General features: G+C 40.8%; 1 protein-coding gene and 2 long non-coding RNA genes across 4 annotated transcripts in view; 1 reads left to right on the forward strand and 2 right to left on the reverse strand.

Moving 5' to 3' along the window:
* The first annotated feature begins 810 nt into the window (after positions 1-810).
* LOC139991292 (uncharacterized) overlaps positions 811-22,033 on the forward strand; it is a 33,795-nt gene continuing 12,572 nt past the window's right edge. Inside the window, exons 1-2 of one of the 2 annotated variants that reach the window (XR_011800782.1) lie at positions 811-1,011; positions 12,953-13,062. This is a non-coding gene — a long non-coding RNA (uncharacterized lncRNA). Of the gene's footprint in view, positions 1,012-3,958; positions 4,191-12,952; positions 13,063-22,033 lie in introns of those variants that run through there. The other variant, XR_011800781.1, reaches the window with a different exon arrangement.
* Positions 4,184-5,867, reverse strand: LOC139991291 (uncharacterized). Its single transcript, XR_011800780.1, has 3 exons — positions 5,406-5,867; positions 4,993-5,093; positions 4,184-4,694 (listed from the first exon to the last, which is right to left on the reverse strand). It is a non-coding gene; the product is annotated as an uncharacterized lncRNA (long non-coding RNA).
* On the reverse strand, positions 15,807-19,138 carry Hry (bHLH transcriptional repressor hairy). Its single transcript, XM_072011248.1, has 3 exons — positions 18,542-19,138; positions 17,956-18,051; positions 15,807-17,557 (listed from the first exon to the last, which is right to left on the reverse strand). Exons 1-3 carry the CDS (start codon positions 18,692-18,694, stop codon positions 16,724-16,726), a joined length of 1,083 nt encoding a protein of 360 aa, XP_071867349.1. The 5' UTR covers positions 18,695-19,138; the 3' UTR covers positions 15,807-16,723.

The raw sequence follows: 22,033 nt of genomic DNA on the forward strand, positions 1-22,033 counted from the left end.
TAATTTGTCACAAGTGTTCAAATACTTTCGACAGCCTATCTAAATAAAATAAGTTATTGTTTTATCGAGTTAAACACGTTACAAAAAACCGTTCCTACAGAATGTAGAATCTACATACATGTATATCTCCAAATTTCATAAAATTGTAAGATATAGATGGAAAAAGAAGGATTACCGAAAGAGATATTGACCAGATTCTTGAAATTCATCTTTAAAACTGCAATGTGAATTTGATAGAATTCGACAATCCTAAACTGATTTAAGTACTAAAAAATTACAAATGAAATGTTCCATCTAATTAACTTAACTGAATCTTAACATGTTGACTGCAACCAGTGACCATCGGTGGACCAACATTACTAAACTTTTTAGGATGACTAAAACAAGATAAATTGAGTGGATTAAAAAATATTCGACAATGTGAATGTCATAGATAACATTGCCAGAGAAAAGGTGTGCAAATACAAATATTCTGCGAAAATTTAATGTTTCAATGCAGTAGGTACATTTCAATCTATTGCGAGTCCCAGGGCAAAATATAGGTATATAAAATTCACATGACAATTAATGTGTTACTAGTTTAAAGATCTCTGAAAGCCACCTGAACAAAATCAAAATGGCTCTGTGGAATGGGTTCTTACCGCGTTCGGAGTGAAAATATCCGAAGCTGAGTCATCGGAAGAGCGGGCCACGCGCTGTTCTCGTTGGAGGGGATTCGAAGAACAAGCGGACCGCCGCTACACGGGAATGTATTCCGAATGTTTCCCTCGTAATCGTCTGTTTGTAGGTACGTCCGTGGATCGTCTGGGGTTGGCAAAGGGTGGTGGAACGGGGCCAGGAGAAATGGAAGGAGAGGACAGCTTCTTGCGTTGCATGTTTGTCGTCGAATCCGCCGCGTGATTGACGGACGTTAGCGAGAGACGAGGGCTGCCTCTCTGTATCGTGACATCCTCTGATCCGATGTTTATCTTGCACTGCTACGAGCTCGTTCCTGTTGTTCTCCAAAAGTAGGTATGTAGTACCCGAGAGCGCGATCTTTGCGATCGTATTTCGTGCTGCGTCCTCCTTGGCTGGAATCGATCTTGCTGGACCGTGAGTCGTGGATTAGCGTTCGTGAAAGCCCTCGCAATGGGAAGGAGAACGAACGTGGATCAATCCACAGATAGGGGAGAGAACCGAGAGATTGACATGCGGACCGGGCGGGAGCCTTTAACGTAGAAAGATCGAAGGTCCAACGATCGGAATCGGATGTAGAACCCGCGCGCTACATCTATCGTATCGCTCCTTTTGATGTTTTCGCCAACGTTTCGTTTATTGCCTTTTGCTTTCAACTCGAACGTGTTGGTTAGACTCTCACGAGTTTGCTCTACGATTTCGTAGAAATTTCCAGGAGCTCTATATTTCTTAGGATGCTCTATGTTAGTTTGATTCGTCTCTTTTGGGAAGTTGGAAGATACAGGTTTGTACAAGGTTTTGGTTTAGTTTAATTTGGTTAGATAACGTATAATCTTTTAGTCAGTTTATTAGTACTAATTAGTAATATGAAAATATGTAGTCTTTCGTTAACTGAGTATTGATAATATGAAAAATGTGTATTTTTTTAGCGACTGAGTATCAATATTATGAAAACTCGTTTCTTTCTAGTACCTGGATATTGTAATATGAAAACGTGTATTCCTGCAGTGATCGAGTATTGAATGGGTTTAGTCTTATAATTTTGAAATCAACGTGAATAGGTTGAAATAAACTTATGAAGGATTAGGATAGAATTAATTCTACCTAGAATATTATTCGTATTTTTCTGGCCATGTGAATTTTCTTCGATGCTTCTTTTCTTAATCTTTCTCAAATTAAGACGCCACTTTTATTATCATTTCTCAGATTCCAGTTATAAGTGATCTATGAAGACTCTGTGAAATATTAATAAAAATTGTAGCTGAAAATTATTTCTCGTTAAATACACAAAGAATATGTCCATACCAATGTATCACACTACCGAAAAATATTTGAGACAGAATTTAACTTCATTGGTGACACAGTATGAATAAAGTCTCGACACCAGCGAGAATGTTTTGCGAGTGGACATTCTACCGGTATTCGAAACGCGACTCTAAAGAATGTTAATTTTACATTTAATCATGGGTATCAGTTTCTACCAACGCAGTTATTGCGCGAAAGAAATAATTATGGAACGCAACGAAATTGTTACACCCAGTGGAACGCGAGTCGTTTTCGCGAGCAAGGGTAATCAATACAATTATTATGTTCCTGTTCCAGTGCATTTTCTGGAGCGCTGTACACTGTACAACCTTCGGTCCACGACGGAGGGAAGAAAAAAATAATAAAGGCTAAGAGAAAGGGAACTGTTCTCGAGAATACCTCACAAGAACGCGTTTTTCCTCTCTCGAAAAATAACGTGTCAGGGTCGTTGTATTCGAGATATAAATTGCTTTTTGGAATGGAGTCTCGCGTTTCAGTGAAATGCTATGATTTTTCCGGACAAAACATAGTTTTTAGTTCTGAATAGAAAGACTGTTTCATTATTTTTAAACTGCCGTCTAAAAATTACACGTGACGCGGTGGTGCTATAAAAATCTCAAGTTATTTGTACTCTTCGACATATACTGCATTGTAAGAATACAATAACGATTAAACAATTTCCGTTCTAAAACTATAAAAAATATTGCAATCCTGTGCGCCGTTTCTCTCGCCAAAGAACCAGGTAATTATTGTTAGATTATAGAAATTCTCTCTAAGGATACAGTTCAATTTATGACACACCAGTGTAACAGAAAACGAAAGATAAAAAATAACAAACTCTACTCGAATATCCAAATAATATTTTTCACTAAAAAGAACAACTATAGATTTACCTAAGAAAACTAAAATAAAAGATTATGATCTTTTACCAAGAAGCCTAATCTTTTCCCACTAAAACCGTCAGAAACGTTGCAACCCTCAGCATCATTCCTCTCAGCGAGGAAGTAAAACCGATTTCAAAGACAAAGAAGTGTAGACCGATTTCAAAGACTTTCTCGGAAGATCGAGTGGAAGAAGGGTTGTTGAATTTTCCCCGCGGCTTGCAGAATATTTTCGTAGCTCTCGTTCGTGGCTAGCCAGTGCTCGTTCGTAGCAAAGAATAAATAACTCGGTAGCTGCTTAATGGATCGTAAAAGCGTCGCAAATTTCGCGGCCGTGGGGAGAGGACGGCGCGGTTCTGAAGGCAATTTCCAAGCATAATTCGCACCTGGTCCAATAAGCATCATCCACGGACTACCGAGTTGAATTTCGATCGTCCGGCTAAACCTCGTAAAATCCTCCCTTGTCCGCCGGTTAATCAAGATCTCCGGCGGTGCACTCTGACGAAAAGTGATAAAACTTTCGTTTCTACGTCGTAAATGGCTCACCTTGAAACGCTGACTCCCTCCAAGCCGATAACTTTTACGCAGCGATTTCGTTTATCGCCACTGTTGCTTGCACGCAGTTTCCAACGGCGGTGCTTACAATTCCAACATTTTATTAAATAAAGGCTACAGCGTTCGTTTAATGCTGAAAGTTTCGTTTCTACGATTAAGATAGTAAAATTGGATAATGACGAGCTTCGGCGAACGTTTTATTTTCGTTTAAGTTTGTGAGGAGGGATTGTTTTATGAAATTGAGGATTCGGATATACCCCTTACGCTCAATGAAAAACATTAACAAATTTTATATTATTTAGTATTCTGCGTTATAAAGCACACGCGATGCGAATGAAAATAAAACCAACGAATAGAAAATAAAAACAACGGTGGACCTTCAATTTGAACATCCAATTATTTGTACATGTCCTAAGATTTATTGCCTGGGATAACGCATGTTTACGTATTTATCTACATTTGTCACAGTATCTAACCTATGTAATCATTCACAGCCTACTCATCATTCGTTGTCTGTACCAAAATGCATTCGGCGAAATGCTTCCATCGAATTAACTGTCAACAACGATTACGTGAAATTTAAAGGCTGGTAAATTAAAATCTTCACGTTCACACCTCCGCTATAGTTCGCGGAATTATCGAACGTTTTACGCGCAATTACGCTTTAAGTAGTTTTCCTGTCCATCGTTTGACCGGTGCTTTCCGTTGGTTCCTCATCTTCTGACTTCATTGCTATGCATGGAACGGCGCAAGGATCGCAGAAGGACGACCAAGGTAATTGATTCCTGTCCGAACGAGATATTTACATACGCTAATGGCGTGCTTTCGGCTTATTTGGCTCTCGTATTCGCCACGTTTCGCTTCGTGTGTTCATCTCTGCGTATCTTACTAGTGGCATGATACACGCGATTTCAGAATCGAACAGAGCTCGAATTTCTTGTTTCTGTGTAGTATACTGTGAATTGTTTCGGATAAGTAACCGCTTTCGAAGGTCGATGAATAATCGTCTCATTGATAGTCTCGCTTCCAAAGACTTTTAATTACCATTGACATCAGCTTAATGCAGACGTCACGTTCTAAGATGAGTAATTATGGGTAATTATGGAGAACGGATGAACGTTTGATGGCACAATGACGAGTTAGTCGTGAATTTTTTTCCTTGTTTGGTCGAAGAATTTTAACCTTGCTACGATCCTCAAATCTTTGTATTTCAATCTCATTCTCATTTTAACAAAGAAAAAGAATTTGTGACGTTTCGAGGAAATGTTTAATATGAAACTGAAATGAAAAATCATGCATACCAATACGTTTTTTTTTATATAATTTAATATAATTGCAAAATCAAAAATGACCGAAAGAATAAGAATATACAAGTTACATTGGAAAGCTGCTTCAAAGAATTTTCAAAGTTTCCCAGATTCATCTCTAATTCCAGAAAACCATCCAAAACACTGTATATATATTTTAAACTGAACAAAAACGAACTAACATTAACTTGTTAACACACGCACACTTATATATTACCAATTAATTCACGATTCAAATTATTAACTATAAATTCAATGACCAAAATTACCTGAACAATTTTTCGGAGCTTACAAAATTTCTCACAACTTCAAACACCGCCAAATTACTGGAAATGTGCGCTGAAACTCTAACCCAGATAGAACCACGCCTCTGCAATTAAAATTTTATCAGGGAACTAATATTAGACTGCGAATTTTTATACAAACTTACATTTTTATGAACACAATGAAAAATGGAACTTAAGTAGAAATATCTTCTTATAATTTGCATATTCTATATATTTTTACATATTATGTACATTCTATACATTTCTGCATTTTTAAATTTGGCATAAATGCATAACAATCCGTAATCTACTGGTTATAACGAATTACCATAGTTTTTAAAATTTACCACAAGAAACCACTAAATCCATCAACCTCTCCACCTCCGATTCCCAAAGCGAACTAGAAGCGCACGCACACACAGAATCGACTGGCTCATTAATGGCACGAGAAACAGGGTCCAAAGCGAAGGCAGCGTTGAAATTCATCACGAAGCTGGTCAGTGTCACGTCGGAATCTCGGGGTCGCTTAGGAACACCCGAACCTGGAACAGGCTCACATTGTTCGCGACAATTCCCTCGACACGACTATACCTAACTGAAGAGTCAGACTCTCCATCGGGTTTCTACACGCTCACCCACGTGGCGTGTCGGTGGAACACACGGCGGAGCGGAAGACGCGCGACGCACGGGCAGCAAGCGCACGTGTCGCGCTTTTCTAGCTCGGTATTACGCGCTTGGGAGCGAACAACGAAATAAGAGCATCAGATAGACGGCCCCACGGTCGTGCCTCTCCCCGTGGTACACTTCATAAATAACTCCGGTTTCTCGACCCACACACGGCCACGCGAGCGCACGCTCGCTCATTGCTTTCCGCCTCTCTCCTATCTAAGGTGGACCGAGAGGCTAATCGTCGAGGTACGCGTCCACTCAAGAGTAAAACTATCGCGAGGTGCTCTCGAGAGTATTTCTCGTAAGTGAACACTGCGTTGAGAAACACGACTATCCGAGTCACTATCAGATAGGATAGAAAATGAGAGTTGCTCTCAAAGCGGTATCCACTTGCGAGAAACACCCTCGAGAGCAACTCACGATTGTTTAAGTCTAGAGTAAACGCGTACCTTTACGTACCTTGCGTAGCAGATGTTTATGGATTTGTAGGGAAGGGACGTGGTTAAAAAGTGCCAAATCTGTACCGTTTCAAGCCTAAAATTGTAACAAAATATCATATATCGTATACTTTGTCGTCAATAATGATTTGACTGAGAAAGTATCGTCCGAAAAAAAAAGTAAAATATAACGATGGTTCTTCGTATTTATTATATTCCATTTTGTTTTAGAAGTAAGTTATAGTGTAATAACTTGTCACGTTTTGTTAACAGAAATTGATATAAATTCACGCGAATGTTTATGCAATTTTATATCTTTATAAACATGTAGGTACGACACAACAACAAGTCTTCTATTTTGAATGTTTTATATATTCTTGCATGTTACATGCATTTTGCACATTTGTAAAACCTTAAGCCAGAAATGCATACGTATCTTTTGTCTGGTTATTAATTAACAAATTGTCCAATATGTTTTTACATGCTATATAAATATCTACTTTCCTTTACAGAATAGGACTCGATTTCTTGCACTCCATGCATTCATTTCGCAAGTTATGATCATTTGAAGTGAGAAAGTTCCAATTCGTTGTTTCACGAATCATTCCATGCACAATTTCACTTCGTACTTAATTTTTGTTTATCCTCCAAAAAACACTAGCTAATTGTAAGTAACTAGACTGAGAGATTTTCATTTTAATAATCATCTTGTATTCTTTTAAATACAATAATAAAATCCAACATTAGGTGCCGGGTCTAATCTCTGCAAATGTTCGATCGTTAGACGGTGAACGAATGCTTATTTACACTTTCATTTTACTAAATTATTGATAACCAGATTTAACAACTAATATTTAGCCTCAAACAGTTTCATATATAAAAGTTTCGTATAGATATATAAAATACATTAATAACCCAATGCAATTAATAAAGTTGCCTTCTTAACGAAAGAATCGATTGTAAGAAACTTCAAAAGAGAAAAAGATATTACAAATTTTACGAAAGCGTAGGGAGAGTCATGATATAAACTCTGCACTATACTGCGCACCGTAATAGTCGTAACCCGAGGATGAAGAACGCGACCGAGAAAACGTGTCGACGGTGTTCTGTCTTTCTTCTAGTAGATTTAACCGAGGAGCGTTATTAACCCAAATTGGCCGTGCTTCGTGCCCTTATCCAATCCCACGCGAGCTACGTACTTCTATGCCGACACGGGAATTATATCGCCCCGGGGCTGTAACTGGTCACGTGTTTTGACTCGTTCTGGATGCACGTTCTGACGGGGTAGGGATGTGGAATTGAATTTCACAGGAATTTGAGGAGGATAGATCGGTCTGTGTATTTCGTTTGTTCCCTGCTTCGTATTTCATATTTCAAATTTCTCAGGTGTATTTTAAGAGCGTCACAATTGAAAATAAATCAGTCTGTATTAGAAAATCATTAAAACCTTAAAGGAAGATTTCAAGTGTAAAAAATAAGATATTACAAAAATAATATTGTACCATTGTTTCTTAGAGTCTATCTTTTGTAACAATTACGTTTGGTAAATAATTGTTTTGTAAGCTTCCAAATAATTTTTCGCTTTCGTTGAAAAGAAGAAAGAAGAAGGTGAGAAAATGGAAGGTTGGAAGATGATCTAGGACAGCTAATCAATTTATTTAATTGTTCATTTTTTATATTTCTTTTGCAGCGAATGTGCATCTCGATCTGTTATTATGCACAGATTGGAACTCTCTAGTTCTTAGCTCGCGAAAATACTCGTACTATCAATAAGCGGTATTTTGCATCTCCAAAGCTGCTCTTGCAAGTTAAACCAATTTCAAAGAAAGAAGCGAGGCGCCAGGACGGTGTGCAGAGTTCAGCCGTGATCAGCAACTCGTGCAAGCATTTGGGAATATGTAAATACCGGATTACACGCGGCGAGCAAGGTTTCCGAACGAAGTGTCAGCCGTGAAAGAGCTTACAGGAACAATGGTCGATCGTGACTGGCGTAGATCGATACGATTTGACGTGTACGCTCATGGTGTTAGTGTGCCACGGGCCAACCTATGTAAATCTAGACGGACAACGCTGTAAGTAAGCTTGATCCGTTCTAAGAATAGCGGAACAATATGTTCCGCGTTGAATCCAAGAAATCGGTTTGTTCGTTTCGCAATCGAACCTCTGCGAACCTTTCAACATCCTCGCTTCTCGTCGACCGGACGTATCGATCAAAATATAAAAGAATAAGATCAGAGAACACAAACGCAGTACAATTTTGATCGATCTATCGAAGAAAATCGTTGTATACCGCGTTCTTCGTCGCGATTGAGAAGATATCACGTATTCGCTCACAACTCGAATTATTATAAATTACAATTTCGAGCGAGTAGGTTTAGCCGAGTTGGTCAAGAATTGTTGAGTTGTACGTTACACAATTGCGTTGTGAATACTAAGCGTCTTTCCTTTCTTTTTCTTTCGTCTCGGTATGTTTGATGCGATGCCTTAGGCAGTTAAAGTTCACTTTATTACGCGCTTAAAACCTATAAGTGTAGGTGTAGATTTATTGGCAATTAGGATTGGCTTCTTGAGCTTCAATGTGTGTGGACAGGAAATATTTCCAAAAACCTGTACGCGTATGGATTAAATCAAGTGGCATCAGGTTTCTGAGTGATAAATTGTGCGATAGGTGTTCTTTCCAATTTTGAATAGGAATTCGTTACGATTGTATCTTACTATTTTGTTAATTAGTGTATTGTTGTGTGTTCTGTTCAGTGTTCTTCGCGTGAGTCCTTCAATATGGGTCATAACGTCTGTCTTTCGGCTTCCATATGTCATTTTCGCAAATTGTAACCGCGAGTGGTATCAAGAATGATTCTTACAAATATGTTCTGTACTCTTTGTGCGCTGTGCGTGTATTTTGTAGACAGCGGACTCGAATTGTTCTCATTGTTTCATGGATGGGTGGCTTCCAGGTAATTTGCATAAATTACTAACAATAAGTGGACAAAATAATTTTCAATAATTGGATTTTCAATCCGCGTCTACGATTACCTACTTAAGTGATTGATTTTGGCTAGAAAACCCGAAGGGATCTCGCGACGAAGCAACAGTTCGCGATTTTATTGGGGGTGCGTCTGAAATTTCAGAACCACCGTCACCGGTGTTGGTCGACTGCTTAGAAATCTCAGTTTACAATTCCGATTTTATTCTTACGTCTCAACAGAAATAGATAAAAAAGGAGGAAATTGATTTTGCACGAGATCGGTAGAAAATGTGCGGATTCGTCGATTCGCAGGCTGAGACTGCTGACACATATCGAAAACTTGCCAGCACCATCGTTCCTCGAAATAAACATCGTTCGCTTCCAAAGAGCGAAGAAATTCGAGCCGCTTAGGTATTCCGTTTGATTATTCAGCGTCTGGCAGCCGTTAGCAGACGCTTCGTCATATTAACATTCTCGAAATACAAAACCACCATTCAGAGAAGGGAAACATCGATAGACTACGGCCCCGGTTGTGTATTGCGCATGCATTGAATATCGGCGTGCCGTGATTCGACTCGATGCTTGCATTTCGAAACGCCTTGTCGAAAGTCGTGTCGGTGGTTTTTTCGATTAATTGCTCCATTAATTGTCGAGATATTGTTGCCTGTTCGGTCCTTGAATTGTTTTGTCGCGTCAGCATGAGCTTGGAGTTTTTAAGGAGGTTATTTCCTTCCTCGAATGACTTTTGTTCCAACATCTTTCCTGGTTTTTCTAGCGTCATTTTTCATAGAATATGAAGTTAAGTCGTCGGGAAATAGATATAATATTTCGAGAGGTGGAAAAATAGATGCATATGTCAGGTACTTTAACGGCGAATGACTTTAGAGTGCTGTTTTTATAGGTAAAATCTCCACGGAATAATTGATTCTCTACAGGTAACGTGAAATTGTAAAAGTGGAATCTTGACAAGAAACTAGAGTTCAAGAAAATCATGGTAATCGTATTGTCAATGAGCAGATTTCAATTAAAATCAAATTCCAATGCACTTAAAATAAAGCTTTACATTGGAGCTACAGTTTACTATACTACGGATGTATATGCGAATTCATATTTTTATTAATGCAACTAAAAGAGCAAGATCTAATTAGAGATTTGTTTCACTTATCAAGTATTACAACAGATACTATATTTTGAATATCTTATATACTTTTGCATATTCCATGCATTCTGTAAATTGTTGCACCCGTAAATTTTCCATAAATGCATCAAAATTCACAGTCCATTTATTACTGAAAGTATATAACGATATATCTAACGGTCGGTTAGTGAACCTTAAAATCTGTTAATTCTCTAAAATACAAGAAGAAGTAGGAAAGTAGAAGAATGTTCAAAAAATTCCACGAGCTCAAAAACAGGTCTGTCGGCAAAAACTAAATTGAAAGCAGAGGCCGATTAATCGATGACACACTCACAACATACTTCAACTTGTCTGTTCTACGAAAACACACGTCCAGAAGTATCGAGCGGTATAAAATCCATCGATTTCTTACCAATGAACTCGCTTCTGACAGTCATCGAGCACAAGGCAGTCGTGTTCACCGTCAGTCGGTTGATCTTCATGGTGAACATCGGTAAATGCGCGCTGGCCAAAAGTCCAGGGGCAAAAGAAACCCGAACGACCATTTCTGTGGCACGTGGAACGCACGAAAATGCCCGGCTTCTTCTGCCTCGCGCGCAAAGGGCCGCGTTTCGCGAACGGCAGCACGATAAACGGTGCCTTAGAAAAAACTTGGAAGACGATCCTGTACGTGAGACGCGAGACAAACGGCTAATCTTGGACGGTGTACCTTCGTCCCTTCGATAGGTTCGTGGCCCTTTCTGGCATCGTGCTTATGGCGCTCGAACACTCATTCTGATTTATTCCCGCTCATAGCGATGCGTGTCTCGTTCGCGGTCTAAGTAGAATAGGACGTCGCCGGTCAGACTATTAGACAGGCGACGCGTCGCGTTTAACTGACGCGGACGAGTTTTTGCTTCCCTTGGATTATACAGGCTCCTTTGACATGATGAAATCTGTAGAATGTTTTGTGTACTGTTACTTAACGCAGATATTAACAATATCAGAACATAGTATATATATATGACGAATACTTGATTACCTTGTTTGTCTCTAGAGTCTCTTGAAAAAGAATGAATACTGATAATAGAAGTGTTAAGAATACCAATATATCTTAAGAATATTAATACGTTTCAAGAATACTATCTTATGATTGTTTAAAGATTTCTCAACGTTGTTTTTTAATTTTATATTTATATTTCTTTATATTTGTACCCTGGCAACATATTTACCCCAAAGCATTTTACTCAGCGTCAAGATTCTAAAACAAAATTCACTTTTCTACTACGATCTAAATTCCGAAGAATCTATAACACGACTTTAAAGAATCAAATATTACGTTCTATCAAATTTTCTAATTTTACACCACCAAATTCCAATTACTTACGTACTCCAAAACATCTTCATCGACTTCAAGATTCCAAAATGTACATATCATTCTCCCTCTATTTAAGGGAGGGACTAACCATAGATAAAAAGACATGAACTTTTAACCTAATTTAATAGTACAAGAGACTACGACTTAATCTCTCTGTCGAGCCATTGCAACAAACTCCCGTTTAATGCGCTGCAACGCGAATCTGCCACGATCTCGAGCAAGATTCCAGCAAACGAAACCAGAACGAGAAAAATAGAGGAAGCAGAAGCCTTCGCAGCAGCGTTTTTCTACGAGGACAGATAATCATCGTTCGCTCCAGCAGCGTGTCACCGGATAGCACTTATCAGTAAGAGATTGACGACGAGGTCTGCGAGCGAAGGCAGTCACCAACCGCGGCGCGGAAGCGTGTGGGGGATAGAGAGCAAGGCACCGAGGCATAGAGCGATGCTGAAACGGGAGAGAAAAGCAAACGTGGAGGGAATGAAACGAAGCCAGACCCCCCACTTGCTGTTCGCGAGTGGCGGCGCGTGTCAACCTTGCCTTGTCCTTGAAACCACGCGACCGCGACCGTACAACGAGCCAAGTCGCTTCGGAACTTTACTAGACGCTTTCGCTCGGTTCTAGCCGTTCTAGGAATCAGCTGATTGACCGACAAAAGAGGAATTCCTAGTGGCTCCTGTGGTCGCATTTTCACGGACCTCCACAGACACGAAATAATTAACGCTGTCTGCCATGGAAACGACTGACAATGAGTTCCCATTCTTCGTCTTTTTTCTCAAGGCTCGGTTCGAGAACCTGCTTGGAATAAGGCTTGAATAATTGCTCTTACGTCATGATCCTAATCATTAGTTTCGTCCTTTGAACAATTTCTAGTTTGCGTCAATGTTCTCGAAAATATCTTTGGAAGATTGAAACTGTGGTTCATGTTTTCCAGGGAAATATTATATTAGTATTTAATTACAGAAGCGATTATATTTCGCCTTAGATATGTAATTTATCAGATTATTTAATTGTTCTATTTGTTACATGTAGTTTGTTGCAAAAATTATTATGTTTTGTTTAGCATAATGATAATAGTATTATTTTCTGTCTGTTCTTGTTGAGACATTTTTATACCTGAAAGTATTCAATTACTGATTCTTCTAAAACTTTTTATTATATTGCGGTAATGAAATGAAAGTTCAAACTGCAATACTGCAGAAAACGGTTAGCCATTTCGATTCGTGGTGTTCATAAGCACATACATGAATCTAGAAAAATTCCATTGCCGTGACCTATGAACTTTTACACGTGGTTTTATAACTTAATGGATTTACGTAAAATCATGTGACACAAGTTGCTTAAAACTTAACAAAAACCTGTAGTTTACATTTTCACCTTCATCGTCTTTATTTCAGAAACATGGCATATTAAGCAAAGAATATTTTATGATAACTGTCCACTTCTATCGATCCATATCAAAGCATCAAATCTCACCGGCGAGTTACGAAAGCACAAAAACGAAAAGGTAAATTAAACACAGTTCTAGAACTTATGTATCAATCGTTTGAATAATTATCATTACCACGTAGCTTGTACCATGTCACGCGACTCGAAGGTTCCATCGTCTCTTTGTACGAACAGTCTTTTTATCTGTTATGCCGTGTCATTCGCAAGTTTAGTGGCAACCTGAAAGTCGCGCGGTTCATTCAGTTAGAAACAAAAGACTAAAAAAAAAAAAAAAGATAGAAAAGGAGAACAAAGTTTCTCTTTTTTCCGAGCAGAGATTCTTTTCTTGTCTGTAGTAATAGGGATCCGCAGATAACGATTCGACGACGCGAAAAATCATGTGATTTAATTAAATTACCCGGTGAAATTATGCGACTCGATTATCATCCTAATGACCATTAGAGGCAAACTCCAGGGTCGGAGCTAATAAATAAAAGAACGTTTCCCCGAACGGAGGACTGGTTCAAGTTGTGAGCTGGCAATTATGGCCACGTTTCGACGCGAAAAAATGATCCTTCTCGTAGCATTGTCGCCATGGAAATCGTACGTGAGAGGTTAGAGATGAGAATCCGGTCAGACCTCGGCATCTCGTGAGACCTGTTTGTCGGAGATTTTACGTAACAAAAGATAACCAACTTGTCGGCGCGTAGATAACTAGGAATTCTAGCTCCCGTGTCTGTTACTTATGCAACATGTTAGCTAGTGTAAAATGGGCACTTTTGTACCTAGAAACCGTACGATATACGTATATACTTAGAGCAGCACTGTTTAGTATGTATAACTGGTGCAATGGATGTACCAGAGTTTTAAAGTAAAATATTAAGTGATGACATCCATTGGGATAATCATATATATCCATATATACCATACCATATGGGATCAAATATTGAAATACTTTCCAAAAATCATTTATAAAATGACATTTACAATTTTTATATGATGTATGCGATTAACTTTGTCTTGTATGTATTTTCAATTCCATTCAAGTTATTTAAGCTTCAAATGAATAATAATTTCAATCAGCCAATATATACAAAATCTTCTTTAAATCTACTACGAAGGAACAGACAACTGTAAATTAAATCATACTGTGTTAAACGATACTCAAGTTTTTTATTCCCTTTTATATGCCTCGAACTGCAATTCCAACTCTCAATTACATCAATTTCAACACTTAGTCTATTTTAAAACCCAACTATGTACTCGTATATGCCTCCCTCCAACTGTACATTCGAAAGGAAATCATCGAATGGTCACGAGTTGCCATTGAAACTCATCAACCAGATTGAAAATACTTTATGCTCTTCTATTTATATGTATGCATTTCCTCGTTCGTTACCACGAAAAGTATAGCACGACTGAAAGCGTTATTTACTTGAACCCTAGCGCCGGGTTTGCGATCGAAAATGATAAGGTGCTACCGCGCAACTTGTCATTCAACGTGATATTGCGTGTGCCACCACTTTTGCGCCGTAAATTGCGGTGCCAGAGACGCTACCGGCCAGCCAGAGGTGCATTATGGTAATGCACCGGCATCGTGGTTTCTTGTAAAATCCAGACGCCTAGGCAACGGTCCAAAATTTCCTCTAGTCACTTCCTGCTTTCGAAACTGCATCACCAATAGCATAAATTATGTCTAGACATAGATATTAAACACTCTAATCTCGAATACGAAACCATTTACTATTCAACAATAAAAAAGTCTATATACAATCTGTACAATAATAGCAAATAATAGCATAACGAGGAGACGATAAATATAGCCTCTTGGAAACCTTTCACCGTTCGATATAGCATAATGTCTTCGATGACGTCTCTAAATATCAATCCAAAGAATTTTCCGATCTGGAAGCGTGGCTCGATTCTCTGGAAAATTACTCATAGTTGATTACGGGAGAAAGTCGACAACGATAATCAGTTATCAAAGTCTCGAGATTAGATTCTCCTCGTTGCCTGATAATTTCGAATCCGTGACTTCTTCCGTTCCACTTTCCACGTGTATTCTTTCGTGATTAGCACGATTCACAAGAATGGTTCGATCGAATTGCAGACGCCCTCTGTGATCCTTGCGAGGCGAAAAGGGCACGACTTTCGAAGGTACAAGGGCCTCACAGTGTTCGAGGATCCATCACCAGGAGGCAGCAGGTTCTTGTCGACCCACGTTTTCGGCCTAGCTCGGTGGTAGAGATACGAATTTCGGGTCCTCGTCGGGTGCCAGGACCACGAAAGGAGTCCCCCAACACCGGTTTAATACACGAGAACCTACGATATTCTCCTTCAGGTGGCAGCACCTCGGCGGCGGTACTCAGGTACCTTTGCTCAGTATGCATTGGGAGCTGCAGCGGCGCAGATGGTGCATAGGACCCCACCTGCAATAGTTTTAAAGCATCTAGCTAGACTACCTGCGAAATTCTCTTTCATATGATAGAATGCTCTTATAGGATTATAGTTTGTTCTCTTAAACTTGGTATGGCTACGAGTAAATTGTATTTGAAGAGTGAAACTTGTAATAATTAACGATCGATCTTTGCTTCTTTCGTATTTATCTCTTTTCGTATATTATCGATTTTAGATTGTTAATATAGTTAAGCGAAGATATATTCAAAATGGAAGCAATGTTAAGAAACGTAGACTAAATTTATGATAGAAAAATTGCATTTAAAAAAGATGAAGTTTGAATCTGAAAAGATTGATTTAGAAATTGGTAAATCTATAAAAGAGGTAATGGAGGTAAGGGAACGAGGAAATAAACGAGACAAATAATTGAGTTTTGACAAAGAGATCAATATTTATTTGATGCTCTTGTAGTTGATAAGCGTCGATCTTTTGTTCTATTCTCACGATAGAGAGGAATTTATAAATTTCTTTGCACTCGATATAAATATAAATTAGGACAGATCATACTCATACGATCACGCTCAGCCTCTCACGCTCTCCCGCTCTCTTTCTTCTTTCACGCACAAGGCTTAACTAATCTATAAACTAGGTGATTTTGCAGTTAGTTTTATATACGTTCCTCGTACTTATTACAACCACGGTACACGACTAAACACTCGCTTGGCCGTTTTCTCCGTACAAGAAACAGAATGGAAGACCTCGGTGATTCTTGTTGCGTAAGGCACTTAAAATATGATATTCGTCTAACGATATATACAAAAGGAAAAAGGAAATCAAAATAGAACGCGAAAACATCGTCGAGGAAGGAAAGAAACAGGGAACAGGACGATACCGATGAAATGAAAAATGATGAAACGATGAAGGTTTACGAAGGGTTATTTTTTAAATCCAGGTTCTCCACGAATACGGTGTTTAACTGATAAAATAAAACAATATTTACAAGGCACTGTATAAGGCACTGCCTCATAGGCTACTGGCCGACTGCACGCACTCGGGAAATATCGAATTCTCACGGTCTGACAGCGACAAGATCCTAGCTCGCAGGACACCTTTCACCCTAACAAAAACACGACTTCGAAAACGCGATACGTAAGGAACAATGATCCGTGTTCCGCGGGCTGTTCTCCAACCAATCCACGTCTCTTCCGCCGAAGCGTATATATCACTCGAGACATGACGTCTTTTTCACCCGCGACCGTTTATACAACAATTAGTCAAAATTTTCTTCGATATCTTGACCCCAATGAGCAACACGAAAATTCAGATTCACCCTTGGCAACTCTTTACCACGGCCTCCACGGTTTATCTTCCACTTCTGGCACAACGCTCTTCCTCATCACCAATGCAAGAGGTTTCTGAAGAGGAGGACTATACACACGAGGATCGAATTCTGGATCGCTGGTGTAGCCGTTGGCTGGCGACGTCGCGACGTCCCTGTGACTGTTTCCATTGGTGTACGCTGCAGGTTGTTCGCGGAAAGTCGCTGGTGGTGCTTCGAACGCTACTGGACTCGCCGCCGACGTGGATGTCGAGCTAGCAGAAGATGACGAGGATGATGCCGATGCCGTGCTAGCCGTTCTCTGAGGAATTGGGATCAGAGTTGGCAGAGGCGAGGTTGGCGCCGGAGATGTGGCTGGTGACGTAACAGGAGTCGCTTTTGCACCCGCTGGGAGCACTAACGCGATGTCTCCATTTGGTAATCTCGTTGGGACCAATTGAAGACCCGTGCCATTCGCGTTCGTGAAGAAGATCCCGTTCGATTGTTGCACCTGAATCCTCGGGGTTGCGTCCACTTGAGGAAGAATATGCACTTGGAGCTGCGTAGTCGGTGGCGCCGGTTGGACAGGCTGCTGATTCGTCGCCTGCGTGTTGTTGCTTGTCTCAACCGGACCAAGGTAGGTGGCCAAATGGGCCATCAAACGTCTCTTCACCGAGGCGTCCAGCCCGGGAAACCTGCCAACCTCACCGGCGCATTCCGTGAAACCAGCACGGAATTTGTTTAGTACGTTCGGATCGGTCGCGGCCGCCAGGGCAACCTGTTGACGCTGGAGCGATTCCAGGTGTTTCACTGTCATCTCCAGAATGTCGGCCTTCTCCAGTTTCGAATGTCGCGATGGCTGTAATCGCAAACATAATACCGCGATTATATAACAGTTCGGATCATAGGTAGCTGAATTTTGGATAAAAGTCGCGAAAAATTTGCAGTTGCATTCTAAGTCGTATCTATATCGAACCTTCTGCCAATTTTTTGTTAATTAGTCGGAAATTAACAATATCGATAGTAATCTCGACCGATTTCTTACTAAAGAATTTTTCAACACAACAAAATAATAATACGATTTCCTTTTCAATGTAATTCATGGTTTTATGGAACAAGTCATGATTTTGAACGCGAATTTTCAATTAAAACGTTATATTATCTATACATAAAATTCAAAGAGAAGAAAAAATTGATGATTGAAAATCGAATAACATGCGGGGGAGCGTTCGAATTACGTGATGTCAAGATACTTACGTCTTTTTTCATGGCGTCCAGTATGAGGGTCTTCAGGTCATTTAGGCAATTGTTAATGCGGGCTCGTCGCCGTTTTTCCATAATCGGTTTATTGCTCTGTAACACAAAGAGGATAGTCACGTCAGGCACGTTGTCGAGTTACTTCGTTCATTGCAAAGCATCGTTTGGTCAACGGTACAAAATCGATGCAATACTCTGTATTGCCAATGTTTCGAAGAAAGACAAATCCGTCGAGACTAGTGCACTTTAATAATCATCGACAAAATTGTATTTCCCAATATCAACCATGACTCATTGATCTCTTTCATCGTATTTGTCGTCTACTTTAATTTATTTATTATTTATTATGTAATTATTAAAAACACTATTTTCAAACTTTCTTCCAAAATTCACTGATTATAGTTTCGTGACAATGAAAAAGCCGCGCGTTCAAACATCCTTCGAAAATTCTTAGGCAGTCTCGAGAGACCGTCTCAGAAGCTTCAAAAGATTTTCGACTTCATGGATCGACCAGTCTCGTGACAATGAAAACGTTCCAAATCAATAAATTCCCGAAAGGACATGAAATCTTGATAGAGACACTAACCCGCCGATTCTCTCCAGATCTTCTCGTAGTGGTAGTCGTGGTAGTGGTTTGCGCAGGAGGCTGTCCAGCTTCCTGGGGCACGTGTTGCGCCGGCGGCGTAGCACCGACAGTGACACCGCCTGTTGGCATCGTGGCACCCACTCCGGTCACCATCGTCCCGAAACAGTTCTTATATCACAGAACAGAAATCAAACGAGAAATTCGACAAATCGTTTGACACAATTTGCCGTTCTGCTACACACTGCACTGTTAATCCAAAGTAACGATCTTTCTAGCGAATGTTCACTAAAACGTCTGGCCAGGTTGGTGTTTTGCACTCGTAATCCAAGCGACTGATCAAACGATAATCGAAGAATATTCGAAGAGGATAGTTCGTATATTATTTCTCGAACGAGAGAACAGAGTAAAGAGAACGTCGTCTCTCCACACGTTCCTTACTCGCTCAACTCTCTCACTGAACTCCGACCACTCGGAACGGGCGTCAGAGCACGACTGACTGAACGAACGACGAACGTCTTCTGTCGTCTCGTCGAAGCGTGCCACCCGATGGAATGCCCGATGGAGGCGCTGCCACTTTAAGGGTGGGGGCAAACGGCAACCAGCCGACACAGGAGGGGATAGCGCGTGACGGTTTAACCTGGACTTCCCTTCCACCACCGAATTCCGACGGTCGGACGGCACCCGGTTGCCTTTAAGTGCCCCCACCCAAGGTATGAACCCCCCCCCAGGTTCCTCTAAACCGACGATCGTGCCGGGTTGCCTCGCGCAAATCCCCACCAGAAAACCCAACTCCCGGACTCGGATCGATTCGATTTTTGTGCACTGTCATCGACTGTTTTTCCCTCCTTTCTCTCATTCTCCTTTTCTCTTTGTGGAAAATACGTTTCACTACCCTTCGACCTAGTGTCGGATGGGTGGCGAATGTCTTTGAAACTGCATTCGAATTCTGTGAAAGAGAACGGAAATTTTGAAAATTTTTAAAGGAAGATTTACTTGGAAGTCGTTGAAGATACGTTACTTATGGTAGTCTTAGACTCGAAAACATTTTTGGTATGTATTATAGATTGGGGTAGCTAGAGCTGATCATTGACGACTTCTGCTTTACACAATTTTTTTTATTTTAGAGTAATAATAATTAATGCTTAGCTTTTTGGAACTTTCTCAGAATCGATTGGAAGAAACCAAAATTTCTTTATTATACAAAATACGTGTATGAATATACTGCTTCATTTAAATATAACAAGATTTTTTATGTTTGAAGACGAAAAGACACGATTAAAAAATCTTCAAAAATTCACATTAAAAATTTCGAAAGTCATGAATGTCAAAAATCGAAATAGGTGGAGTCATATGGAAATTGTAGATGATCGTGAGCGACAACCGATAAGGAACAATGCCATGCTGTGTTTTCCCCGACAGAGGCGATTAGTCTCGTGACGCGTATCGCGCGTCGAAAGGTCATTAGAACCGGCTGCTCGTGGTATATACGACGTCGCGGATCGAGAAGTGGCAATGGTAATTTCTACACAGGGACGCACGTACACATGGAACGGGCACGAACGTCATCGGGACTTATATCACGTTCTTCGAAAATAGCCGAGTGCCACCGTGCGTCGAGTGCGGACTGACGCACGCGCGCACCACTGGCACGTGCCTCCTACTCCCTCCCCGAGTCTTTCGAAATTACTCTTTCTACTTGTGCGACCGATTAAACGCGCGCCGCGGCATTTATCTCGGCGCATACGTGCACGTATGCTCGGCACGAAACTCGGATACGTAGTATTTCTTCGGATGTGCCACGCAACCACTTCGTAATTGATACTGGATCCGATAGAAGCCGCCGCTTATCGCGGGTTTCATTTTAAGTTGAAGAAAACGTGGTTGTATGGACTTGGAATGGCATGAAGAATTTTGTATGGATCATTTGGAGCAATACTATTCTTGTGAGAAATTCTGGAACTTTTATATTCAATTTTGCCTACATTAAGCTTGAGGTCTAAAAAAATTTCGCTTAGAAAGAGATTTCGATTTTGTATAGAACGCAGTGTTCATTAAATTCTTTGATTTAATTGTGAGTTGATGGGATTGTGGTAGAGTTCTTATATTATGGAATTCCCAATGAATCATTTAGGGTTATACTACAGGAATGTCAGATATGGTAAAATTTTTACATCCAATGTAATGAGATTGTGTAACTTCCGATGCATCATATTTTGGCATAGTACCGAATTTTGACATGTCTTTATTGTGTCTATTGTCAAACTACAAAGATATCTGCGAATATTTATATATACAAGAAACTTCCGAAAAATCGTAAAAACAACAGATATCTCGAGTTACCCACGCAAGTGAACATTTCAAACCTCTATTATCATTAGACACCAACGAGTCAAATAATCATCATGGCCAGACGTTTGATTTTCCTAGAAAATATTGCAATTCCTGAGTGTCTATCCTATTTCCGCAACGAGAAACGTCATCCCGATAACAAATCGGCTCGCGCAGCGTCACTCGAACCATTTCTTACATACACCAATTCTCGGTTCTATCTGCTAGGAGTATCTCTAGCTTCGTGAGAGCACAGGCGTGTCAAAGGCTCGGCGGAAAGATAATCAGCGGAGCCAGTGCGGGATGGTTCCGGCGCCGAGCGAAGCCAGCCGCGTATTTCAGCCGCTGAACTTTACCACCCTACAAAGGGTAGGAAACGGGTAAAGCGTGTAAAGGCCGTCTGGGTGGGGGAAGCAAGCCCAGGAGTTCGTAGAAGTGCGATAAGTGCAACGAGGATCGCTGCGAGGATCGTGCTCTCGCATCCCTTTTGAGCGAAGCAGAGAGGGGTAGAATGATTGGTAAAGGACGAAGGGACTCACCCTTCCTAAGGCCAAACAATGACAGTGGTAGATTACAAGGAAAGAACCGATCAGACCTGCAGGAACGACGCTGCTCGATTACAACTGCGAGCGAGACGAAGAATCGCTGGCCGCCAATCACGTGACCAAGATTCGACGCGGCGTACGACGTATGCGCGCTGATTGGCCGCATCTCACTCCCACTACGCACCCGGCTCGAGGACGAGCGTGCCGCGCACGACGGTTGCGTGGGTGGTGGGGACGCGATCGTCATTCGACTTTGAGCGCTGAAGCGGTATAGCCGCGTCGCGGCGCGTGGGTCGCGGTCGTGGCCCTCCGGGGCCACTCGATCTCTCGTGGAATGCGTAGAGGAGAAAAAGTGTGCGGCGTGACGGAGCCAGGCGAATACCTGTGGCCTCCGCGATCTATCCTTCTGTGCATTCGGCCGCACGTGGAAAATTGGGCGCCCGTCGTGCGAGTGCACGTCGAGAGCACACTCCATGGCCATCGACCGATTCGTAGATACATCGAGAATGTAATTGAAGTGCGCTAGACCGGGCGCTGGAAATTGAGTTGTACTTGGAGTACACTTCGCTTGTCTATCGAACATCGGTTGCAATTTCAAGAAATAGAAAACATGAAAATA

Source organism: Bombus fervidus, chromosome 10, assembly GCF_041682495.2.
Source record: "Bombus fervidus isolate BK054 chromosome 10, iyBomFerv1, whole genome shotgun sequence".
NCBI lineage: Eukaryota > Metazoa > Arthropoda > Insecta > Hymenoptera > Apidae > Bombus > Bombus fervidus.

Excerpts from the sequence above, each read along its gene's own strand:
- Hry (XM_072011248.1), bottom strand. The coding sequence starts at position 18,694 with ATGGTGACCGGAGTGGGTGCCACGATGCCAACAGGCGGTGTCACTGTC. Across the intron at positions 18,052-18,541 it reads GATCTGGAGAGAATCGGCGG|AGCAATAAACCGATTATGGA; the intron begins GTTAGTGTCTCT and ends TTTGTGTTACAG. Across the intron at positions 17,558-17,955 it reads TGGACGCCATGAAAAAAGAC|CCATCGCGACATTCGAAACT; the intron begins GTAAGTATCTTG and ends TTGCGATTACAG.